The 25,978-nt window shown below is 40.2% G+C and overlaps 1 protein-coding gene across 1 annotated transcript; it reads left to right on the top strand.

The window, feature by feature from the left end:
- On the top strand, positions 1-25,706 carry HTRA3 (HtrA serine peptidase 3). Its single transcript, XM_041459214.1, has 9 exons — positions 1-709; positions 8,915-9,014; positions 10,765-10,987; positions 11,636-11,830; positions 14,399-14,431; positions 15,100-15,214; positions 21,532-21,580; positions 23,292-23,387; positions 24,710-25,706. The coding sequence occupies exons 1-9, from the start codon at positions 286-288 to the stop codon at positions 24,873-24,875; spliced, it is 1,401 nt and encodes a 466-aa protein (XP_041315148.1). The 5' UTR covers positions 1-285; the 3' UTR covers positions 24,876-25,706.
- The last annotated feature ends 272 nt before the right edge of the window (positions 25,707-25,978 follow it).

Here is a 25,978-nt window from a genome sequence, read left to right as displayed (position 1 = left end):
CTCGGCGCTCCGTGCCATGGCTCGGCGCCTCAGCCCGGCCAGCTGAGTCCTGGGAGCCGCCGCGTCCTGCGGGGACCGAGCCGGCCGTGACTCCGCGGCCCTGTCTCCGGCCTGCTGCCCTCCGCCCGCTGCGCCGTCCCGCTCCGCCCGCAGAAGCGCTGTCCTGCCCGAGTGTGCATAAAGCCCGCCTTCCCCTTCCCTCGCCGCGATCGCACCTTCCCGCCTCCTGCCCCGGGGCCGGCCGCGCTCGCACGCCGCGCTCCGCCGCCGCTGTCCCCGCCGAGGATGCGGGTGTCGCTGCTGAGCCCGCTGCTCCTGCTGTCCCTCAGCGCCGGCCCGCACGCCGCGGAGCTCCAGCTCGGCCGCGCCAAGTGCCCGGCCCGCTGCGATGTCTCCACGTGCCCCAGCCCCAGCTGCCCCAGCGGGTACGTCCCCGACCGCTGTGGCTGCTGCCTCATCTGCGCCGCGGGCGAGGGGGACTCCTGCGGCCGCAAGGAGGACCCGCCCTGCGGGGACAGCCTCGACTGCCGCTACCCCATGGGCAAGCGCTTCGCCAAGGGTGTCTGCCAGTGCAAGCTCAGCGCCCAGGTGTGCGGCAGCGACGGCCGGACCTACGACAACATCTGCCAGCTGAAGGCGGTGAGCCGCAAGGCGCTGCAGCACGGGCTGCCCGCCGTCGCCCAGGTCCAGAAGGGAGCCTGTGAATCGGGTAGGGAGCATGGTGGGACCTGCGGGGGGTGGGAGAGCTGGTTTCCAGGGTAAAGAAAGTAATGATTTTCAGTGGCCTGGGAAGACTGGGTGGCTCTAGGGACTCTAAAAACCTCCAGGGATATGGCACCTCACTCAGCTGCTAATGACACCTGTGGTATGCGGAATGGATGCTCAGTGTGGGCTCGGGCTGAGGTTTGGGAAAGGCTCCCCCCAAACCGGCAGCACGGCTGTGGATGATGCCTTGCTGAGGTGCAGGTTGCCGCCGCAGTGCTCCTGGGACAAGAGGCGGGCGCGCTCGCCAAAAGGGAGCGAGGTGGGTGGAGGTGGCTCGGCTGCCAGGTCGGGACAGCGGCCACGTCCTCAGCCGTGGCCTTTTCTGGAGGCAGGACAGCGGCACCAGCCTGCTCCCTCGGGCCAGGGCCACCTTCGCTCCCCGCGGTGCTGGTGGCATCCCCCGTGCAGGGCGCGCAGCTGACCCGCGGCGGCGCAGCCCGCACACACCGAGCGGGACGCGGAACGCCGGAGCTCCGGGAGCCTCCCTGGGACACTTTGGGCTGTTAATCAGATTGACCCGACAGGCGGATCAGAAAACGCCTCTAAAAGCCCATCAGGGCAGAAAAAGCGCTGGGTATTAGATAAACCACCTAAAGCATAGTCTTTTGCCTGGTTTGCTTTCTTCACCAAAGGGTTTTGTAGTCTTGTAGAGCCCTAAGTAGGGAAAAAAAAAAGCCTGAGAACCTCCTTTATAGTGTAAAATATTGATACTCAGGCTATCAAATTGTCTTGTGGTTGTAGTAAAGTGTCGAGGCCTTTACTCAGATCCTGTGACATGCTGTGAGACACAACTTCAGGCTTGGTGATTTAACTTTGGAAAGTTTAGTAATCTCTTAAGCCAGTAATTTCCTTTCAGTATTAAATGTGTCTCTTTATGGAAGTGTTAATGCTGGCAGTATCTTTCCACGTACTTACTGATATATTTTAAGGGTTTGCTTCTGCTACATTTCCCATAGAGTTCCTGAAAAGAGAAAAGTGCTGTGCTTAATGGAGTTTTCAAACTTGCATTAGTGTTTCCATGATGTCAGGTAAACCACTAACCATCCTGTTTATTCATAGCAGACTGGTCAAAATGATTGGAAGGGTTCAGAAGGAAAAGGTGTACTGTTGTAACCTTTCTGTGAATAGGGGGACTTTCATATATATTCAGATCTTTGGAAAGAGTAAACCAGTTCAGAGTGGGAGGATATTCAAATGATATTCCTGGAGTTCCTTTCAGCGTATCCCATCAGAGCCAAGAATTGTTTCAGATGCCAGCCTGAAGCTGCAGTGTTCCAACTCTCCAGTGTTTTGTAGTTAAAAATTGGTTTTTGCCTGTACCTTTTCACATCAGCATCTGTTAACTTTAGTACTCCTAAAACTTGGTTGAAACTGATCCACATGAAATAATCAAAATGTTTATGCAAAATGAGTGAACTAACCTGCAACTGAGAGCTTGGTGAGTGCTTGGCATTTGGTATATATGACATTTTTGTTAAGGAATCCTCCTGAATCTAATGGTAATAGGCTTAGGAATTTGGAGCTGTGAGGCAGAAGAGCTTTCTTTTTTTTTTTAAAGCAACTATTTTAGCGTTCACTTTATTTTGGCTTTTTTTTTCTTTTTTTTTTTAAAGCAACTATTTTAGTGTTCACTTTATTTTGGCTTTTTTTTTCTTTTTTTTTTTTTTTTTTTGTTTTGTCTCAGAAAACCTCAGCTTAGATGAAGCATCTGGTTCTCTGTTAAGATTTAATTTTTTTTATTCAGTTCTGCAGCTGCACAAACTGAAGCTCAAAGAAACCGAGTGTCTTGCCCAAGGTCAGGCTGAGTTGGTGGTTGAGCCAGGAATAGAACTCAATTATGGTTTTTTTTGTCTGTTTTGGTGTTTGTTTTTTTGGGTTTTTTTTTTTAACAATAACATGCAATGGCTGTAATGAGAGGCTTGGAAGAAAGTTGACAGTTTAAAATTGCTGTCAGATTTCTTTCTCCTGTTCTTGCCTGGCCTCAGATGACTCAGAGTTTGAAGGGATAAGCTAGTTATCAAGTAAATGCAGTTTTACTTAACCATCCATATATTAAAACAATCTCAGATAACAGAAGCTTCACATAGTATGACTAGGGCCCTATTTAGGTCACACACAGACCCAGAGTGGCTCCTGAAATGTCTGCTGCTCTCCTTTTATAGTTGCTTGTGTTGATGCTGAGTTGGATTCTGGCTGTTTCCTGGTGACAGCAGGGATGCATGAAACATGGGTAGTAAAGGGTGAAGGAAGGAATGAGGTGTCCAGGGCTACTGAGTGATAGATAATCAAAACGATAACATTAAAGTGGTTTTTTTTTCCTTGTTGAAGTCCTGGATTGGGTTGAAAAGCAAAACAGAATTTAAAGTGTTTTTTTTTTTTTTTTCCTTCTTGAAGTCCTGGATTGGGTTGAAAAACACCATGCCAAATTGCAAGTTCTACACACAGTGGACTAAACAGTATGTGCACTGCATGGAGGTCCAGGAGCTCCATAACTGATGCTCTGCAATATGCCAGTGCCCAGGGGCTTCTCAGAGATACTAATAGGAGCAGTCTGCAGAAATCCTGAGCAAAGCTAAACTCCCTGCTACAAATACTGGGTTTTTAAAAACTTTTTTCAACACTAGATACCTTTATATATGGGAATATGTTGTGAAGCAGCTAGGGTTTTTTTCTTGCCTTCTGTCGCCTACTGTGATAACAACAAGCTATTACAAGCTACCATGTAAGTAATGGAAGAAATACTTATGGAGGACAACCTTTGTAATCAAAGCTATTCTTATAGACTCCTGCTTCTCAGGGCAGCAAGTGTAAATTTTAACAATGCCATATCAATCAACTAAGATGTCAGACATCTCACTCAAAGGATTCACTTGGCCACCTGCCATCAACAATCAATCTACTTGTTTCTTGAACAAAGGATTGGTTTTGATCTCTCAGTACAACTTAGTACAGTTAAATTCCCTGCAAGCTTATTTTGCAAATAGCTTCTGTGAAGAGAGTTTAAATGGCAAAAGATTTGTATTTTCTTACCTAAGACATGGAAGCAATTTATTTTTTTTAATACAGGTACTATTGTCAATGCAACAAGGAAAATTAAAAGCTTAATTAGAAAACTTTTGAGGCTGGACTTGACATCACCATTTACTGTCCCCTGCACTGTTAACCTAAATTCACTCTCAGAAGGGGGTCGTGATGTTAAGACTCACCCAAGTCAGTCAGGTCTTTGCAAGATAGGAGCCTAAAACACATTTTTGTAACATGGTTAATTCATGAGTCATTGCACACAGGTGTTTGGAGAGTGCCTGTATTTAACCTTGAAGATACAGAGGAACAACTGAGTGTATGATTACGTGCATTTCTGAGAAGTTGGCCCAGTAAGGGATAGAAGCCTCCTGCTGGTGTTATTGCCATCAAAGCCTTAAAGCTGCCTGCAGCTGTATTTAGGGAAATGTACTGCAAGGTATTAGCCAGAAACACAAACTTTGGTCACATTCCTATACTGCTTGTTTGCCTTATGCCTGAGTTGCTTTGAGTTCGTGCAGGTGAAGATGGATAGTGTACAGTATTTGGTATACAATTCAGAGGAGAGCACTTCATTGTTTTGTAAAGGACAGGTAACAGGAAAAGGATATTCTTGTATCTCCTCATGAGGGTCACTTGGAAGGGAGGGATGCCAAGCATACCAAGTCAGAGTGGTGTCTGTGCTAGAAGGCTTGTGCCAGTCTGTCTCTGTCTGGCCCTTGTGATTGCTTGCACAAGAAAGCCACTTTGGTGTTGGTTCACCAAATTGTTTTCATCTGTGCACGGTAGACATCCATTGTATAAACAAATTGCCTGAACCATAATGTGGCATTAAACTCACCAAGGCTTTATGGTCAGTGCACAGCTATGCAACTTGATCTTAATGCTGAATTCATCAGAAAAGCTGCCCATGAACCTATGTTTCCAGCAGATGTTTCTGTTTTTTAAGCAGAGACATTATAATCTTTTATTTGTCTTTCATTTCTTTCCATGAAAGCACAGTAGGGACAGTGTTTATCCCTGGTGATCAGATCTGCCAGGTTGCAGTCCTCCTTTAGACATAATAATTTTGCTGAATGCACAGATCTTTTCTGAAGCTGGTTTTAAAAGGGGGATGGGGAAACAACCTTAAAAGAATGAGTTTCCCAGGCTCACAAATTCTTAATGAATATAAAATTGTGGATTTTAATACAATGTATTGTCTTTAAGAAAGCAGTGAATGTGATTTGACTTAATTCTACAGGGACTAAGTTGGCAGATATTCAGAAATGCTCAGTCTTTTGCAAATGTAAATTGGTCTGGTTTTATTGTCTTCAGTGGGATTATAATGGTTATTTCTGCTGAATTTTTTTCCAATTCTCTTCATACTAGGTTAACTCTACAGATTTGTTGGCATTGTTCCTGGTTTACAGCAGTGTTAATGAGATTGGAGTGGGTCTATTGTCTCTGCAAGAAAGTAAATAAACCACTAAATGGACCCATAGCCTGTAGATTATGCGGTTTACAGCAGTGTTAATGAGATTGGAGTGGGTCTATTGTCTCTGAAAGAAAGTAAATAAACCGCTATTAAATGGACCCATAGCCTGTAGATTACGTCACTATCCAGGAAAAATCTTAAACTGATAATAAGCCTACTCCTACCTGAAAGGCACTTAGCTTTAGCCATTTAAATTCAGTGTAGTTGGAATCCATAAAATTGGAAGCATAAGATCACATTTTAGAAAATAGGCTGAAAATCTTTAGTTCCAGTTTATGCACTGACATTGAAATCTGAATTTTGAGTGTTCTGTGAGGGGAGCTGGAGACCTGAAGATCTACTCACTTAGTTGAAATGATAGGCTCAAAGTTCAAGGCTGATGAAAATCTGGTTGATTTGTAGCTATGGATCAGATTGGGGAAATCTAGTTGTTTTACTATGAAATGCGTAGAGAGCAAAGGATTCATACAGCATAAATTTGGTTTTGTTTCAAATACAACCTGGTTGCAGCACCTTTGAAATCTTGGTTATGCAACATGTGGCTAATCAGATTTAATTGTGTTTTTTTGCCAAGATAAATTAGATTTTGGTAGTGTGAGATGATTTTGAACGCTCAGTAATAACATGGGAAATAATGCACATTATTGAGAGACCTTTGAAAAACTATGTGGCAAATCTCAGAGGGTCAATGGGTCAAAATGCACAAAGGTGCTGTGGGCTCAGAGCTGTTACATGCTCAGGGCAGCAGAGATCTCAGTGCTGTGTGGGGCTCCACAAGGCAGCAGAGCTATGGAGGGGGGAGATACCTATTTAGCTTTCTCTTTTAGTAAGGATAGTAGCAGCAGCTACTGTCTACCAACTAGTGCAAATTAAAGGATAGAGTCTACCTCTACAGTTATAACAATTGTATTCAGGGTGACATTATACAGTATACTCAGTGCTGGATGTTGCTTCCTTCTTTAGTTTCCCAGGCTTCAGTTCCTCCCTTTTGAAGTATATTGAGGATTTCTGGTGAAATTATCCACTAAAATGCTGTGAATAATAACCAACACTTCAGTTCCCTTAAATAGTGCTGAGTGAATGTGTATGTGCAGTTACACCCTCCACGTCTGTAGTTTGAGTTCCTGGTGCATCATATAATGTGTTAAAGGTTCTCATCACTGCCAGCTTGCAGAAAATTATTCAGGAAAGATCAGCTTTTTAAGTTTTCACCAGCGTTTGGTCCCCACCAGACAAGAGAAAAAACAGCTCATCTCTGATCAGCCCAGCACTTCAGACATGCCTTTCATAGAAAGCCTGAGTGTCTGTTATGCTTGATCCTCCTTTGTTTCAGATTTCCCTTTAATATTGGTGCAGATTTTGATTTTCTTTCAGGTTTGAGCATTCCTGTCTTCTAACCCCAGCAGGGAGGTTCTGGGCTTCTGCTCAGACAGAGAAACGTTTTCACTGTTGTATGAAAAGAAGATAAACATTGTTTCAATTTTAGTCTCCTCTATGTATTGCTGCTTTTTATTTTCCTCACCTTTTTTCATGTTGCATTCACTACCTCTTTCAGATACTTTCTCTCTGCCTCCCCCAAATCCTACCTGGAAAGCCACTGCCACCCATGGTGTTTGCCTGGTGGCTACTCAGGATTGGTCCAGACCTGAGGTTTTTGGCAGGCATCTTCCTGTGCTTGTGGCAGTGTACAGTGCTGTATCCATTTGGTCTGGGCAGAACAGTTGAGCACTTAGAAGATGCAAATGGATTTAGTTGCCCTGACTCACACAGAGCTATGCTGATTTACACCAGCTGAAAGGCTGCATTCATCCCCAGCTCTGTGCTAGTTCATCAGCTGCCTTTCACTGATGCGTGGTCATGTCTATTAAGATAAATGTGATGGCAATGTTATATCCTGTCAGTGAACACTTGCTGTGTAGGCAAGTGATCAAAGTCAAGTCAGTAGACTTCAAAAGATATACTGCATAATCAGGCAAGCTGCTTGGGAACTGAAGGTAAAATAACTCTTCAGTGGCCCTGTAAGCAAAATAAATAACAGTATATTGTGCTTACATTTGACTGTCCTCTGTGATTCCTGTTTGCCATGTCTCTTTCAAACTAAGCACTAAAACAAGCACATTCAATTGGCTGCAGGGACTCTTCAGAGTGTGTGAGAATGTACATAGAAATAATAGACTGAACATAGTCCTGCCAAGCTGCTTCTCTTGTTTATTCAGTATCACATAAATCTAACTTGCTAAATTTCAGCAGGGTTTCTTTTCATTCAGAACTAAATCTTGTGTCCAGTAACAGGATAAAGAACTTGCAGACTTCTGTGAAGAAATTCCTAATCTTCTTGGTCTGGTTTCTTCAACTCATTTGCTCCCTTTGGTAGATCCCATAGCTAATTTTAAAGCTTCAGGCTGTGAACACAAAGGATTGCTATTTGAGTGTGGTGATACACCCCCTATCATATGCTTTACATGTGTGGTGATATGGCTCTATGTATCAGGGACTGCAGAGAATATGACAATTAGCACAGGCAGTGCTATTCCTTTGGGATGTTGTGGTGCTAGGATCCAGGATGCTGTGGCATTAGAAGCTGGGTGCTGTGGGCTTCCCCCCCCGTTTAAGATCATAATTTCACACTATTATATTCACTCTTAATGAATGCCGTGTATCGTGCTGTTTAAGGTAGTGCCATACTGGCTTTTGTCAGACATTTTAGTAATCTATTGCTAGGCCCAACTGCATGTGACAGATTAAATGTGAATTTGCAGGAAGTTTTAGGTGCAAAGGTTGTAATTTAAAGCAGGTTTCTAATGTGTCTACTTAAAAAAATTCAACTTAAGTTTGAATTGTGACTCCCAAATTCTGCAGCTGTGGTACTCAGTACGTGTTAGACCACATCTGGAATACTGCATCCAGTTTTGTATCTCTCAGTACAAGAAAGGCACTGACAAACTAGAGTGAGTTCAGAAGGTCATGAGGATTGGGGGGAACTGGACATGTCTCCTGTGAAGAGAAACTGAGGGTACTGGGCTTGTTGAGCCTCGGGAAGAGAAAGCTTCAGGGGGGCCTGAGAGCAGCCTCTGTGTGTGCCAGATCCATACAGAGGTGCATAACGGGAAGATGAGAGACAAGGGGCATGAGTTGGAACATGAGCTCAACAAGTTCAGACTTGATAAAGAAAAACCTAAACATCATGGGGAACAGTGAAGCAGTGGGACAGGTTTCCCAGGCAGTTTCTGGAACGTCCATCCTTGGAGTTCTGCAAGTCCCAGCTCTGTTTTCCTTTGTAGCTGATGCAGCTTTGAGCAGGAGGTAGAACTAGATGCCTCCAAAGGTCCTTTCCAGCCTGACCAGTCTTATGGCCCTTTGTGTCTTAGATAATAACAAGTAGTTGTCCTCAGAAAATTGCTCAAGACAGAACTTATAGACTTGCAAAGAAAAGAATGTAGAGCTAAATGATGCTGATGTTTAATTTTCTCAGGATCATACAGATTGCTAGGTACGTTTTGAACAATCTTGATGACTTTGACTCCTTTTCCAGTAATGTTTGGAAACTGTTCTAGTAGGAGAAACAGACCAAATCAAGGCAATTTCATCTTGCCTACTTGATAAAAAAATGTATTGTCTTATTAACATATCCAATTCTTTCTGCTAGTATAGGTCACCTACAGTCCAGCAGCCCAAGATACAAATTCAACTTCATAGCTGATGTGGTGGAAAAGATTGCACCTGCAGTTGTGCACATTGAACTTTTCCTCAGGTAACACTTTCCATTCTTTGTTTTAGTTACATTGTTTAACGAAGATCTACAGTGTAGTAACTTTCCTTTTAAATTTGATGTTCACAAAATATTCTAAAACATTACAGCAGACCCTTTTCTCCGGAGAACCACACATTTGTGTGTTTTGTTCCTGTTCAGTAGATCTATTCTAATGGGTTTACAGTACTATACAATATATACTGTCTACCCTAAAATAAGTCTGTCTCCTCTTTGGAGGTGTCTTAAGCATTTACTAAAATGTTCTGCTTGTTGGACTGTATTTGTTATCTCAGTTTAAATACATATACATATATATATAAGTACACACATATATATACATATTAGTATATATGTGTGTATATATATATTCAAACACTAAGCTGGAAAAAAAGGGCTTATTACTTTTTCAACTTTGAATGAGAGGTGATTTTACTTTGACAGGAAGAGCATTAAGAGGTAGAATGTCGAGGAGATGTAGCCTATCTAAACACAGAAATTACTCCTGATAGGAATGCAAGGTACTACATTTCTGACCATTGGTACTGACCATTGTTCTGACCATTGGTACTAATTTCTTGACCAGCACATCACCAATATTCAGGATACTGAAGCTGGACCTGATGTGGCAAAATCAACACTGAGTGTCAGAGCAACCTGGGAGGTTTAAATATGAGTCCTCAGAACAACCTCCTGTCAGAACAAATTACTGCAAATATTGCATATACTCCATTATGTGAATGCCTTTCTTTGTGGAGTCCTCTCAATTTCCACAGATATAAGAACTTACTGGAGAATTTTTGTAGGTTTTTTTGTGGGCTTTTTCTTGATTTTACAAAATCAAGACAGAAGTGCACATGGTGATTGGTTCTTTGAGAGGATGTTACAGCTGAAGATGCTTAAGATTTTTGCATATGTAGCTAAGATTGTTCTTTCCCTACAAATAAGTGTTTGCCCAGCAGCTTGATGGGTGCTAATTTTGATACTACTTTTTCCTGGGATTGGCTCCAATTGTTTACTGCTAAATAGTTCAGAACTTTCAAATAATATCCTAACCAGGACCATGTCTTGGAAAAAAGACTTTGTGGGCCTTTTCTTGTCTTCTGCTATGCAGACACTTTATGTTCCCCTAACATAAGGTCATTACAGAAGTTGTTCACAGAGAAAATTTGTAATGCCTTGAACAGTTTGTAAAATCTTTTACCTGTCTGTTTTGCAGCACATGTTGTTTCCCACTAAGTTTTATCCATTGTTACTGTTTTCTATTTTTTCTTTCACATTCCTAGTCATTTTGGTTTCCAGACATGCTTTTTCCAGTCTGCACTTGTGCTTCCCCTTAGACCTCATCTCTTCCTTTATGCCTCTGTCCAGCTGCAAGGTTCCTTCTTCCCCTTTTCCCATTAGATGATGAGTTCATTTTTTAGCTTTATTATTTCCCTCTTTCAGTGTATAATCAATAACCAGTGGGATCAGATGGGCTCCTTCTCCTTCCTTTTTTATCACCTACCTTCTGTGCAAGGAAGTTTATAAAGACAGAATTGGAAACCAAAGGAAAAGGATCCTGCTGATTGTAAACCTCAGTTCCTATCTCCCTGACTGACTAAAACCAGTCACAATTTTCAGGAAAGGATTCTTTCTTTGTAATTTTTTAAAAAATTTGATTCTCAGGGTGAAAGGTGGTAAGTGATGTCTAATATAATCTTCTCTTAATTTGGTTTCTCTTATGCAACAAAATTGCTTGCTTTTTGTACAGGCACCCTCTCTTTGGTCGAAACGTCCCCCTTTCCAGTGGATCTGGGTTTATTATGTCTGATTCTGGTTTAATTGTGACCAATGCCCACGTGGTGTCAAGCACAAATGCAATATCAGGGAGACAACAGCTGAAGGTACAGCTCCAGAATGGAGATACCTATGAAGCAACCATCAAAGACATTGACAAGAAATCTGACATTGCAACAATAAAGATTCACCCTAAGGTGAGTGACATAAACAGGAGAATGCCTTCATTTGGGCAGTTTCAGTTTCACTTAGTACAAAGTGATTGGCTAGAATATATGTTTAAGGATTCCTTAGAAAGATTTGTGGAAAACAATGTACTGAAATACAGGCCTGGGAATTTCTCATATCTTGAAATTAAATTACTTTGTCTTCTGTGCTAGGAACTGTAAAAAACAAAGAAGAAAAAAAATGCCACTCATTTAATATGTGGCAAAATTGTGCTATTTTTACCTAAATACCCAGGCTAATCTTTCTAAGCTTTGTGCCAGCATGCATGGACTGCAAGATGGGCATAATGCAGAGAGAGTGGCAGTCAAAGGCTGGTCAGTGGTTGGTTTTTATGCTGTTTCTAGGAGGAAGCAACAATCTGCTGGAAAACAGGGAAATTTAATGCCCTCTTTTCTCAGTTGCAATTGCAAGGAACTACAGATAGCTGTTTGTTTTTGAAGGTGGTTAAAAGAGTAACCCTCCTAGCATAAGTTTTGGGTATAGGATAGTGAGTGGCTCTTTCATTAATGTAATGGAAAGTGTTTGTTCCTAACTTATTGCTAGTTTTTGATCTTTACAATCAGGTTATTTTCAAGCATGAACTAATGCTTATTTCTTTTCCTGTCTGTTTACTTAAGAAAAAACTACCAGTATTGTTACTGGGACACTCTGCTGATCTGAGGCCAGGAGAATTTGTGGTGGCAATTGGAAGTCCATTTGCCTTGCAGAACACTGTGACCACAGGTATTGTCAGCACTGCTCAGCGAGATGGCAAAGAGCTGGGCCTGCGGGACTCGGACATGGATTACATCCAGACAGATGCCATCATTAATGTAAGCACGAGGTGTGGGATGAGTTCCACTTCACAGCCTGTCCCCGCTGTGCAGCATGGCAGTGCCTGCTCTGAGAGATGAATCCAGCTTGGTTTAACATCAGTGAAACTCTTCTAAACTCTATGCAGTGTCTGTAAGGTGTGTTCAGGCAGTGTTGTGAAGGGAATGATAAATAAAAGTTCTCCCACTGGGGTTGTCTTTGAGGATGCTGCATAGGTCAGATGCTTTGAATTCTGTAAATCTATGCAGCAACATGGTTGTATCAGCCAGTAGTAAATCAAAACATTTCTCTCTGCTTGCTGAGTTGCTCTGGTGAAGGAAGCTGTAGAATAGAGCCAAAATTTCTTTCATCTCCATCCATTAGGAGCAGATGGAGTAGTCAAATTGAGAGTTTGTGCTTCAGTTTAATGACAGGACACCCAGATAAGAACATAAGGAGAGGACTGGGGTTTTTTGTTGCTGTTCTTGTTTTCCCTTTGCACATCCCATAATCAAAACAAGAATCAAGGTGGAAAATAACAAAGTTTGAGGTATGGTTTGGAGCTAAGGGTCCTAGCGTTGCATGCTATATAGAAATACATTAATGTTCCTTCAGGGCATCTTGGAGTGATCCAGAGAGCTTAAGCGAAGTACTTGGGTGTATAGCTTGTACTACTGCTAAAATGAGCACTGCACACATATCTGAGGTGGAAAATGGCCTGAAATCTTATACCTTAAATCTGTTACACATTGGAAGGAAAATATTTGCAGGATTTATTTGTTGGACTTTAGTGTCAAATTTGACATAAGAAGAAATAAGTGTTTTGCACACACAGCGCTTCACAAATGGTTATTGTCATAGACTTGTTGAAAGAAATTGTGTGGGGAGGAAAAAACAAGGTAATTATTTTTTGTGCTAAGATATGACATAAAAGTGAGCTTTTTCAAAAAGCTTTTGTATGACCCAGGAGCTCAACCTTTCAAGACGTTTAATTGTGCTTACTCTCTTCAGCTGTGCAAGGAGAATAAGGAAAACTTAGGCAAGATGGGTTACTTGGGAGCACACACTGAATTGGTGGTGGAGACAGAATTGGAACATGGGATTCTTGACTTCTTGCCTATAACATTTTTCAAGCTCAGACTCCTTCCTTGTGTATGTACTTAGCTTTGGAAGGCAGCAAACGTCTAATGAGCAGGTTTAGACAAGGATAGCAGAGTGTGTCAGATAATGCTGGACCAAAGGAAGAGTGATAGCAGATGAAGTGAAGAAAATGACACTAAGTTTGAATTGCTTTGCCATCTGGGACCACAAACCATGAAGATGGTCCCTGGCATAAGGATGCTTTGTGCTTAGCTAATGCGCTCGTTTTCTCCTGAGAATGGGAGGAGTTTGAGAGTTGGTCTGTTCAGAGCATTCCTGTGGCTCAGCCAAGACTTTCCTGCAGGAATGTGCATGCAGCTGCCTTTTGAGAAATGCTGGGACAGCAGTAACACAAGGCAGGAGAAAACAGGGCCATGAAGTTCTAAATGGAGCTGTATTGCATGTGCTGAAGGTCTTTCACATCCTTCAAGCAAAAGACAAGTGAATGAAAGGCTATGTGCTAAGAAAGGCTGAAAAATCAGTATTTTGGTTTCTTTGTGCCAGTCAGACATAAAAATCATGTGTGCAGCCTCTGGTCACTGGATAGATACAACATCAGGAACTTACCTATTTGTTTAATTTGAACTTTGAAGCTGTTTTATAAATTTTAATGTCTCTTTTATTCTCCTAAGAATCTATAAGGCTTCCCCAGTGCTATCTAAGTGTAAACAGTTTGTGTCTCACTTCTCTGTCATACATCACTTGGCTTTTGTTTCTTTTGAGTGGTAAGTTGCTGCTCTTGGCTGTTTTGCAAACCTACTTGAAAACTCTGGCCTCACTCAAAAACAAATTGTTGAGCCAGCTTGAAGATGGACAAGCAACTTCCCCAACTCTCATTTCCTGTGGTCCTGTTGCATGTTTCCTTTAAAGGCCATTAGGTATTAGGTAATTTTGGGCTGTTCAGAGCTGCTCTATGTCTTCCCTAGAGAGGCATATGTGTCTGTGGTTACTAAATCAATCCTTATGTAGTAGCTACCTCATAGCAATATGCTGTGATTAAATATGTAAACCACTGTATTCTACTCCAGTGGAGAATGAGAGACCGACAGTGTTACAAACCAAAGTGATGAGTGAAACAAAAATTGTACAAGCACCTCGCTGAAGTGTAACTTTAAATAACTATTAATTATTTTAAAACCTTGTTCTGACAGGCTTTAGAAGAATCAAAATACTAGATTTAGCAATTCAATATCTTAAACTCAGGGTCTGCCTGTTTGGAGTGACTCCTAACTTAATTCCTGTTTCTGAAAAATACCCAACTATAATCATGAGAGGGTTGGAGGGGTGGGATAAGACCTACTTGTAATCTTCTGTGATTGATATTGTGTCTGTCAGTGCTGCCTAAGAAATGACCTCCTCTCTACATACAAAACCAGTACTGTTTGTAATGACAGTTCATTTCCAACAGTGAAGTATTAATTTATTGTTCCCTTATGTCATTTTTACAGTATGGCAACTCTGGAGGACCTCTAGTTAATTTGGTAAGTCCATGTGACTTGGTTTGGTTGGTTGGTTTTGTTTCAAGAGCTAGTTTCAAGTTAGTGGGAGAATGTTCTTTTGGAAAGATTTGTGGGTCATTCCAGCTTCCATTCATTTAGCTAATGGTAGGCAGATAGCCTGTAGGTAATGCAGAATATGCAAATGAGGTCTCAGTTCACACACCATAGGAGAACATTTCCCCATGGAGCACAGAAAATGTTGCATATAGGTGAGGAATATTGGGTCTGGAGGGAGCAGTTATGCTGGTTGACGCTGTGAAACCTGGGATGCACAACAGAGATGGAACCTGGCTGACCCACACGACTCTTTCAAAGTAGACTGCTTTAAATCAGCACTGGTTTTGCAGGGCAGTGACTTGTGGCTGTAGTGGTAGTAGTGACTCCAGTGCCCACTTGGCAGAGGGAATGTCTTGCTGAATGGTGGGATGGACCTTGGATGAACACACTGTACTGTAATCTCTCTGGCCATCACAGTTAAATATGAAATGATCATGAATCAAAGCCCAGATCCTCCCTTATAAGTAGTGTTTATTTTTTGAGTGATTACAACACTCTAAAATTTCTTACACCAGCTTTTAACATGAAATGCTAGGCAGGGAGTTGGATCCTGTACTTAGGAACAAATTTAATTGGGTGTTGTCTCTCAACAGGATGGTGAAGTGATTGGGATTAACACCTTGAAGGTCACAGCTGGAATTTCTTTTGCAATTCCTTCAGACCGTATCACTCAGTTTCTCACAGAGTCACATGACAAACAAAGTAAAGGTAAGGTCCTCAAGAAACAGTGACATCCTCCAACTAGTATCCTGATCCAGGTGAAGTGCCAAAAGATGTGGATGTGGGATCCTATTGCTGGAAGGAGCAGCATCCTTCTGCATTATAGAGCGTAACAGACTGGAAAAATAGAAAACAATCTCATAGAAGTGGGAGAGACTTTTTATTACTCACACCCCCAAAGAGCAGACAGTGTGTGTATAAATATGGGAAATAGGGCCTCTGAGAATAGTGAGGACACAGATGAATCATCACTGTCTCAAATGATCTTGAGAAGAGATGATCACTTGTTTAAGGAGTTTTATTCTCCTCTTTTCATTTATTGTCCAAGCAAAAAGATTAAGGTATACTGTAGAAAATGAGGTAAAAACCTTTTTAAGCACCTGTCCACAGGTGGGATGTAGTCCATAGAACCTGACCTATATTTTATCATGATCATGTATGTCAGTGCTATATAATCAGATACTGTGACAGACTCTCAGGCCCTGAGGAAGAAGGGCTGTTACCAATTCATGAAGAAATACGTGGGAAGATGGGAGAGAGGCAGAAAGAAAGGCCTCTGCACCAGAGAGCATATAAATCTAAGTATATTGGCAATGACAACTGCAGTACTTTAGACTTTTTTTACATGCCTGCACCATATCTGTCACCCTGTTCTAGATGTCATACTATAGGCTGCACAGCCAAATCTGATCTAGTAATGCTGCATCCAGGCCAAACCTTCCTTACTCTTTCTCTTGCCAATTTATCTGTCCACACCCTACTACTAATCTTTTACCATGAGTGTTGGCTGCTGCTGCTTCTTCTCTTGAATCTTTTTGTTATTAATCTTGTCTTCTCCTGAGTTCATCCAGTTCTGATGCCACGGTTTTTTCCCTACAACACTGTCCTCTCAGATACTGTTATTTTGGAAACTTGCCTTAGTCAGTGGTCTTAAAATGTTGTATCTGCTTGTATATATTGAGAGCATCACAGACCTGATGGGTCCCCTCATCTCTTTTGCTGAATTCCACAAATCATATTGTTTTCACTGTTGATTTGGGGGAAGGGGGAGCAGTAGTTGAAAAAAAAGTTGTTAATTATATGCTGAGAAGTGCATTTTAAAGTAGCTGACATAATTTTGTTTCAGTCCACATGTCAAAAAAAACTTATGTATTCACCCTGGTTACTGACTTATTGTTGGTTTCTGAAACAAACAGGTGTCCCATTAGTGATGTTACTCTTTAGAACCAAACTGCTCATCCCAATCCAGGGAGGAGCAATGACTCAGCCTGCAGGCCTGGCCCAGAGCATGAACTCAGGCCTTGTGCAGAGCCCACCATCTCCTGGTAACTGGGGCTGCAAAGTCAGTCAAGTTTGGGGATGTCACCACTGAAATCACTCACCTTGCTCATTCAGGCACCTGTACCTCCACAGAATGATAAGCCCAGTTAAGGACCCAGAGACAGCTTTGACCATGGAAGAACCCTAGGAAAAAACTGTGAAATTCAAATTTATACTGTGATTGTAACATACAGATGTTTATTTTTAATCATGTCACATAATTTCCTAATTGAAAGAATTCACACTTTCTCTTAGTGTCACTGTGACTGTCACTGCTTCAAATATCCTGGGGCACAGGAAATTTTATTATTTATTTTTCGATTTTTTTTTGCTTTTGCTTCTCTGAAGTACATCTTATAATTTTGCTATAGCAGAACAGTCATTTAAAGCCCTTAATGCATAGAGAAAGTTTCTAGGAGATATTTTCACCACATATTTGGGACTTAGTTTTCATTTTTTAGGTCTTTAGTAATAATTCTCAGGTTTATTGTATAGTTGCTATTTTTTGGCATAGTGAATTTATGTAACCAGAATTTTAGGGATGTTTTTACCATGTTTTTTTTTCTTCCAGTTATGTTTCAGTAGTTTTAGTGGGATCCTCCCTTATGGTACGATTAGGTCATAGAAAGACATTTATGGGTAGTACCATTTTACTCTTAATATCATATTGCCTGAAGATAACATTCCCTTAGGATACTACTCTTTCCAGATTTATTCTGGCATAGTAGATACTCAATAAGCTGGACCTTAGTCTTTTGAATTTCAGTTGATCAGATAACTTTCATATAGAAGGCATATATTTTTTTAAATCTCATCTATTATATATGACTTGAAATATCAGATCTATTGAAGAACAGGAGTGGAGAGCGGGGAAAAAGAAGAGGATGTCATTTGAATGAAGAATTTGCACTGATTGTTATCTGTACATTCTGTATTACCTAATGCAGTATTGATACATAATAGCACCTAATGTATTTTTGACCAAAGATTTGCCACAGCCTTCATAGAGATGTTTGTCTGTTGAATGGTCTGAAAGCCTTTGCTCATTTTGGGGTTACCAGTAATAAGGTTAATGTCCTTTTATAGTTAGGAAATATTAAATTGCTGCATGAAGTTAAGTGTCTCCATCTGTATCTCAGTTTTAACCAGCTGTGTATTCTGTGTTTGTCTGGAAGTTAACTACATATTTAAACATTGATTTTATTTTTTTTGTAATTTCTTTTTTAGGAATTTCTCCATTTCGGTCTTGGCTCTATCTATTCCTAGTTTAGACTTGAGCAGAACAGTAAAACTAGAAAGTATTTTAGACACTTTAAAGTAGAAGTCAGTAAGTCAACAATTAAAAAAAAAATTAAAGGGAAAATCTGTCCTGAAAGGTCAGCTTGGCCTCTAACAGTGTCAGCAGAAAAGTGAATAAACCCTGTTTCAGGTGGGCAAGGGGAAATGGGGGAGTTTTGCATTGGCCACACTCAACTCATTTACATGAATCCTCATTTTATATTGCCAGGGCCTTGTATTGGTTGTGTTGAAACAATATTCTTACCTTTTAATTTGAACGATGATTACTCATAATAATTCCCACAAATCATGAGGGTTGCTTAGGAGCCTTGCTGAGTGTAGATTCAGACCAAGGATTAAATTCAGCTATGCAATTTATATGAAAGGGACTCTGCACACAGTCCAGCATTATAGGCTTGAGCTGTTTGCATGTTTTCTATCTGCAGTAGAATCTTTCTTAAATGCTTTCAGGGCTGTTCATGTAGTCTGCAAGATGAGCTAGGTGCAAAAAAGGATTTAGCAGAAAAGTGGAAGTTTTGCCTGGCACTTGAATAAGAAGTACAGGATCAGTTTCTTCACTTGGAAGTCCTGGTGATATCCTGGCCCCACTGAAATCAGCTGCATTGGGTATAATATTGTACCACAATTGCTCAAGCCCATAGAAGTTCAAGTACATGCCCCCTTAATTTGGATTTATCGGTTCTTTTTGTTATAGTTTATAAGTCATAAACATTTCTGCTTCAATTGGTGTTTATCTGTCTGGTTTTTCTCTCTATTGTTGCAAGCATCAATAAATAAAGTTTAACAGTAAGGCAGGTGCTTTCCTTACTGTGGAACAGAAATTTCTGGGAATAGTGAACTGCTTCTAGATACATGGGGTCGCTGCTTGTGACTTTCTATTAACACAAAGCAGATTTAAGTTTAAACTTGTCGTTGAGATGGTGGTTTGCTTGACTTTGTACCTCTGGAATCAGTGTTTAATCTGGCCTGGTGTTTACAAAAATGAGATTTGAGTCTTTCTCTTCTGTGCTGTGCTCCAGATTTAGGCCACAATGGTTTCACATTTGCTAAACCTGATTCTTCTAACATATGTTAACTACTGCTTGGACAGCACCCTTGTGATGTGCTCCTTAGATTTATGACATCACTTTATTCCAGTTCTCCTAATTATTTTTTCTTTTGTCTCGTGATTGCACAAATTGCCAGAATAACAGGTTTTGAGGCTTTCTATTCACAGAGTAGATGTAATATGACAGTGGTAGTTCCAGGTGCCACATACTGTTCTGCCAATTGACTTAGCCCCAACATCACTGTGCCTATGCTTTGGGAATGATAAAACACTACTGCTGGTTGTCTGTGCCTGTTCAGTCTCTGCTGATACTTCAAATAAGATGGACAGTTATATTCCCCCTAATCATTGTTAAAAACTTTGGTTTTTGTTGAAAGTGTTTGACTTGGGTTAAATTCAGTGGAATGGACTTTTGTGAAACAAAAGGACTGAATTTTTTTACTTGTATTCTGACACACAAAATGTCTAGAAAGGGGAAAGAGGAGTGCTGAAGTAACCTGTGGCTCATAGGTTTTACTTTATACAGTAGCCTGCTACTCCTATAGTATGAATTGCTATTTGCAGTATGGCAAACTTACGGCAGAGAGAGGGCAGAGAAGGCCTTTTTGAATTTCAGTGCATGAACAGGAGTGAATTAATACTTTGACCTGCCCAAAGCTGAAGGTAGAATGAGAACTTTGGTTAAGAATAAGTCTGTAGTTGCAAGATTTAATCTTTTTCCCTAAAGCTTTATGTTTAGATATATCTTTAGCCACTGGAGAAATAATTCCTTTTATCACTAGTGTCATTTCTCCTGTGTTTTTTCATCCTTGCTGTTCTGTTTCTTCCAAGTAAATTTCTTTTGTCTCTTCTTTCATTTTCATTTTTCATCATGTAAACATTTCTAACTCAGGCTCCAGATTATCTTTGTGTTTCTGCAAATTTCTGCCTCACAGGCAATGACCAGCATGTTGTTTAATGCAAAGGGAAAACTGTCACCACAGATGCTGTCACTGATCTTATGAAAGGAATTTCATTATTTAACTGTCCACATTGCATGGACAAGGGGATTATTTTCAGGTGGGAGAATTATCATGTCTGAATATTTTTAAAAAGTGAAAAATTACATTTCTGCCATGGGGACTGGAGGAGCACCATGAGCTAGTTCATGATCATGCCCAAAGCTCTTCAGACTTCAAATTTGAGCAATTGAACTTCTTGACACTCTTACTATAGCTGATTTTGATCTTGCTAGTTTTGCTTTAAAATAGAGGAGAGCCAAGCATTTCAGGACAAAGTAAGGATGACAGTTATGGATGCCAGATTTTTCAGAGTGTAGTAAATCCAATGTTTAGTAGTCAATGTTTTCAGTGACCCCAATGGGAATATTTGGCATGTATAATATTCAGAACTAAGTCCTTTACTTGGGAGTGTTTTTCTTGGAAAGAATAAGAGCTAGAGAAGACTGTGTACATCTCCTTTTTCCTCATATGAGAACCTGGAGAAACTCAAAGATCTTGTGAAGTCGTTGTGCTGGAGCAAGTAAGGGGAAATATTGTTTCATGCCGGATGTAACTGAGTACTGCAGCACTCACTGCAGGAAGTCATCAAACTGCATTTTTTTCATAAGCCAGCTGTGCAATATCATGGCTCAGTAAAAGCCAACTTCAGAAATGTGGTGTTCTTCCTAAAGGAGTGATTTCTCATCATTTAAAATTCCACAGAGTCCTGGTGAATCACAGAAGTATAGAATGTTTCTGTTGGAAGGGACCTTTAAAGATCATCTAGTCCAACCCCTCTGCACTGATCAGAGACACCTTTCATTGCATCCAACCTGACCTTGAGTGTTGACAGCTGGGGCATCTACCACTTCTCTGGGCAGCATGTTCCAATGTGTTACTACTCTCATCACAAAAAATTCTTCCTGATACCTACTGCCAATCTACCCTCTTTTAGTTTGAAGCTATTACCTTTTGTCCTGTCTTATAAGCCCCCTTTAGATACTAAAAACCTCATTAAGGTGTCCCTGGAACTGTCTCTTTTCTAGGTTGAACAACCCCAACTCCTTCAGCCCATCTTCATAGCAGAGGTGCTCCAGCCCTCTGAGTATTTTTGTCATCATTTTGGCAAAGGTCTACATGTTTGGGGTGATTTTTTTAAACTTGGTTTTTATTCTTTGGGGTGGAAATAACAAGCCATTTGCATTATAATCAGTATGAATCTTTTGAATGCCCTTTCTCTGAAAAGTGGAAACTTAGATTTCTTTAGATTCCATTTCTACATTTTAATAAGAATATTATATGATTAAATTGTCTTGACTGGTTTCAGATTAAATAGTAGTTGGTTATAAAATTTTTCATTTACTGAGTTCATCATAGCATAAATCACAGTAATTTCCTGAATTTCCTGGAGGAAAAACTCTTCTAGAGTGTAAATGAGCTTTCTCTCTTACCCTTAGTTGCAGGGAGAGGGATTGTCATTCTGTACACCAAAGCTAATAAGAACCCCCTCTTTAGTACAGATATGTGTGATTTTGTTTAGTTTTGTTAAAATATGATACATTCTATTTTAATTTTCAGGTATTTTGGGTCATCAGAGCAGTTATTTTTGTCAGTGTTTGCCTAAATTTCTTAAATATCCTCTTAAATATTCCTTTCAGATGGGAAGAAACGTTTCATTGGCATCAGAATGCTGACAATAACACCTGCGTAAGTATCTTAGAGAGGTAATGGTATGTTCTTGCACACAAGATGTGGTCAGCAGTGGTTCAGAAATTCATTCATCTTTCTCTACAAATCTCCAGAGATCCAGAAGTGGGCATTGGCTTCTAGGAAATCTGCAGGCATTTAAATGATATAGGAGAAATCTATGTTCTGATACCTGGATATTCTCTAAATACTGATAGTAGTGGATGTCCTGCTTATGGCTGAGGGAAAATAGGAAGAGCCTGAACACAGATTTTGGTTCTTGACAAGAACACCTGGAGTGACACCAGGTTTTAGGTGGCATTTTAAAAAAAATGGTACTTTCAGGTGTATCTGAGTGCCAATGACAGATCAGCTGATGGAGGGTTTAGTGGTGTTTTATCAGTGCCAGTGGAGGCCATATGGTGTGAGGTTTGTTGCCTAACCATTTAACTAGAAAGAGCTGCTAAGTGCCAAACTAAAGCTTTGTGCCTCTGTGTTAACAAAGCCAGAAATGGACACCCTCCTCTGGCTCTTTAGTGCCTTTTCCCTCTTACATTTCTTTGTGTCTTGCTGTTACCCAGATATATTCTGGATAATAAATGAGGGCTCTTGTGCTGATGTTCTTTCCCAGCAGTAGGCATGTTTCCAATGTGGCAGTAGACTGCAAAATTAAACAAGACAATTTCCAGCTGGGGTTGTAGTAAAGCCATCTTTTTTTCTTGAGTTACTCTCCTGCAGTCCTCCCTGAAGGGTCAGATCCTCAGCTGGAATGAATCAGTGTAATGGCATTAACATCACTGATGGAGAGGCACTGAGAATGTTTCTCTGCATAATTGTGAACATGATATGAGATTTTACTGCTTTTGGAACATCTAAGGAAGCCATGTAAGATGTCTACAGGCCTGTTTTCAGAAAAAGACCACTTCCCTTGTTGTGTTTGCTTTAATTATTCAACTGTTAGCTTCCTCAGTAAAGGAAAGGAAAACTAAATCAAATAAAGAGACGCTGTGTAGCCATTTTGGCTTGTTTTCCTTCAGTGGGACCCCAATTTTTCATGGCAGACAGCCCAATGATTCATCCTGGGTTTAAAATCTTTCTTACCAGAAATGGGTTTTAACCCACATTATACACAGATCTGAAATGATGTCATCATGTCTGAAATGAGGGGATGTTTGTAGGGGCTCTGTTTTGCAGGGGGTTCCTGTCTTCTTTCTTTAGAAAGTGGTGCACAAAAATAGCTGATAACAATTTGAGGAAACTGAAGTTTCCAGCTCTGATCTGTCTTCTGTCTGGAATTATCAAAAACTCTATTGCTCTAGACAAAGGCAAATTGAGAATGACTTGTAAAATAAAAGGAATAAATTAAGTTAGCAAATTTCTGCCCTGTCACCGGCATTAATTCTTTGGGCAGAAAAACCTTTTGTCCCTGAGGGTGCTCCGTTTCTTGTGCTCATGAACAAGGTCCTCTGTGCTGCTGCTATAAAGAGCCAGTCAGATTCTTGCAGGTACAAGGCCATTAAGTTTAGCATGCTTTGCACAGGTAAGGAGTTTTGCCTCTCTTATACTATGTAATTTGTTTTAATCCAAGTTCAAATCCCCTACATTTTCGTCACAAAACAACAGGCAAATGATTAATTCTTTTACTTTTTATCACAAAAAGTTTAAATAAATAAGAATATTTATATGCTTTTGTAGTGCAATCAAATTCTGTATAACTTTGTTCTCCTTTTAGCTTGGTGGAGGAACTGAAGCACAGTAATGCTGATTTTCCTGATGTCAGAAGTGGAATTTATGTACATGAAGTTGTTCCAAACTCACCTTCTCATAGGTAGGTAGAGCATATTATTTTCTTCACCACAAATAAACCTCCAAAGAGATACTAGAAGGTAATATTTCTTTTTATATTCAAATATTTCCTCATACCAGGCTTGATCTGTATTTAAACAATTAGAAATTGTGCCTTTAGGTTTAAAATATTTGTGCTAAGATTCTGCTCACCTCTAGAAAAATGAAGCATTTCAGAACTATTTAAGTCATGGAATTGTTTAGGTTGGAAATGACCCTTTTAAGATCATCAAGTCCAACCATGAACCCAGAACTGCCAAGGCCACCAGTAAACTCTGTCCCTAAGTGCCACTTCTACCCATCTTTTAAATAACTCCAGGGATGGTGACACCACCACTTTTCTGGGCAACCTCTTGCAGTGTTTGAAAACCCTTTCTGTGAAGGTTTTTTTCCTATTATCCAATCTAAACTTCCCCTTGGACAATTTAAGGTCATTTCTTCTTGTCCTGTCACTTGTTACTTAGTAAAAGAGACTGCCACCCACCTCACTACAACCTTTGATGATATTATGAACAGTGTGCAAAGGAAAAGAACATCCCAAATACAATGAACTAATTTGAGGAGTTTTGTGAAGTATGTTGAATATTAATAAACAGAAACTGGATTAAGTTTAAGCAGGAAACAGAACAGCATTCACATAAGGCACTGTGAGAACTGTTATCTGAGACAGTGCTTAATCTTAAAGGAAGAGGCTGTTCTACAGAACAGTTGCAAAATAAATAAAATATTTCTAAAAATGATTTTAGGAAGTTCTAAAGCAAAAGTAATAAAAGCAGCTATTCAGGATTACGTTTGAGCAGCAAGAGAGAAATAATTTCCCAGTACTTTAGCTGGTATACTTTACTTGTCTTGAAATCTTGCAATTTTAATTTTCAATTCTTGAAATACATATTGGTGGCATAAAAGCATGGTCTTGGAAATGGACTGAGTAAAGTGAATCAGTAATAGATAAAAACCTTTTTTTTTCTCTTTCTCATTTGCTGTAGTTTTGTAGAAAACATGAGAAAATTGTTTTTGTTGTTTAAGAAAAAATCCTCGGTCAAATAACCTGAGCCTTATTTTGCATTTAGCAAGTGCCACCTGTTATTATTTCGGAAAAAATCCTCGGTCAAATAACCTGAGCCTTATTTTGCATTTTGCAAGTGCCACCTGTTATTATTTCACAGTCAGGAGGCTGGAATTTCCCTTCAGTGGAGACTAAAACAAATCAAAATGTATTGCATTTGCAAAAGGGGTTGGTGAACAGCCTTTGTACTTTTCCTCTGCATCGAATGCATCCTTAGTGTCTTTTTCTTGCCTTTGCAGAGGAGGGATCCAAGATGGAGACATTATTGTGAAAGTCAATGGGCGTCCTCTGGTGACTTCCAGTGACCTGCAGGAGGCTGTCATGAATGAATCACCTCTACTACTTGAAGTTCGAAGAGGAAATGATGACTTGCTATTTAACATTGAGCCTGAAGTTGTAATGTAAATAGAATTGAGGGAGCTCTCACCATAATTAAACTCACTTATTCTGGAACACTAGATACCTCCTTTACAGCTACAGTAATTATACTTCCTGTTGACTAATGACAAGGTGGACTAACTTAATTGCCTGAGCCATTTCTGTACATAGTAGCTAGAATGACTTCAAATGTGCCATTTATAGAAGATTTACATTTCAAAGAAACTTAAGAACTGTGTTCTGGGAGGAGGAGAAAAACTGATTTTGGGTAGCTTCTAGAAATGGGTCCCGCTTCCAGTACCTGCAGATGCAGAGCAGATTCAATTCTGCATATGGAAAGATCCACATACTACTGGAAGTGAGGAAGTATATAAAAGAGGGAATTATTCTTAAACTACAATCAGGGCTGCAGCAGACCCAAGTTATTGCAATGCAAAATTGAGCTTTTTTTTTTTCCTTTTATGTAACTTTTTCAATGTGAACCTATTATTGGCAAAGCGTGTTCTTAGTGCTTCTGTGCTCCATATCAATGCAGGTAGATGAAATCTGTAAATATTGAAAGGAGCAAAAATGGTGTCAGGCTATAGAGTGTTACACCTAGGTCATGCGATTTTTGGAATATAGTAAATGATTCTTATAGAATTAATGCCTTATATATAAATCAAAACGATGTGCTGAACAAAGTTAAGTTTGAGAAAGTGCACAATTTTTTAAGAATTTGATACAAACTTGTTTTGCATTTTTACTGGTAAGCTTTGCTGTAAAATTGTTACACTACTTTTGGCTTTGACTGTATGTTTCTACTGTAAGAAGATTAAAGTTTACACAAATCATCTGTTGTTGTAAACCTCTTTTTAAACAAGTATATCTTCCCTGCTTCTTCTGACTGCAATAAGCTCTCCCAAGAGAAAATTTTCTTACAGAAAATTGGGCCCTGATGTTATTAAAACCCTTTGCATCCCTATCATATAATTATTCTGCCCTTATTTAAACTATGTTTAGAAATGCTTTTCACACAAGTCATTTATTTATGCTGTGTTCTTCCATATTTATGAATTGTGCTTTGATGTCACTTAGAGAGTATCAAGTTGGGATCCTGTTGTCCTCAGTTCCCTCTGTATGTGATGAGA

The sequence above is a fragment of the Pyrgilauda ruficollis genome, unplaced genomic scaffold (assembly GCF_017590135.1).
Source record: "Pyrgilauda ruficollis isolate IOZ18807 unplaced genomic scaffold, ASM1759013v1 scaffold1, whole genome shotgun sequence".
NCBI lineage: Eukaryota > Metazoa > Chordata > Aves > Passeriformes > Passeridae > Pyrgilauda > Pyrgilauda ruficollis.
The sequence above is the reverse complement of the archived record's forward strand: the minus strand, read 5'-3'. Positions and strand labels throughout refer to the sequence as shown.

Bases quoted from the DNA above. Each gene is read 5' to 3' on its own strand.
- HTRA3 (XM_041459214.1), top strand. From the start codon at position 286: ATGCGGGTGTCGCTGCTGAGCCCGCTGCTCCTGCTGTCCCTCAGCGCC. The intron at 14,432-15,099 runs GTAAGTCCATGT...GTCTCTCAACAG, and splicing joins GAGGACCTCTAGTTAATTTG to GATGGTGAAGTGATTGGGAT. The intron at 23,388-24,709 runs GTAGGTAGAGCA...TTGCCTTTGCAG, and splicing joins CCAAACTCACCTTCTCATAG to AGGAGGGATCCAAGATGGAG.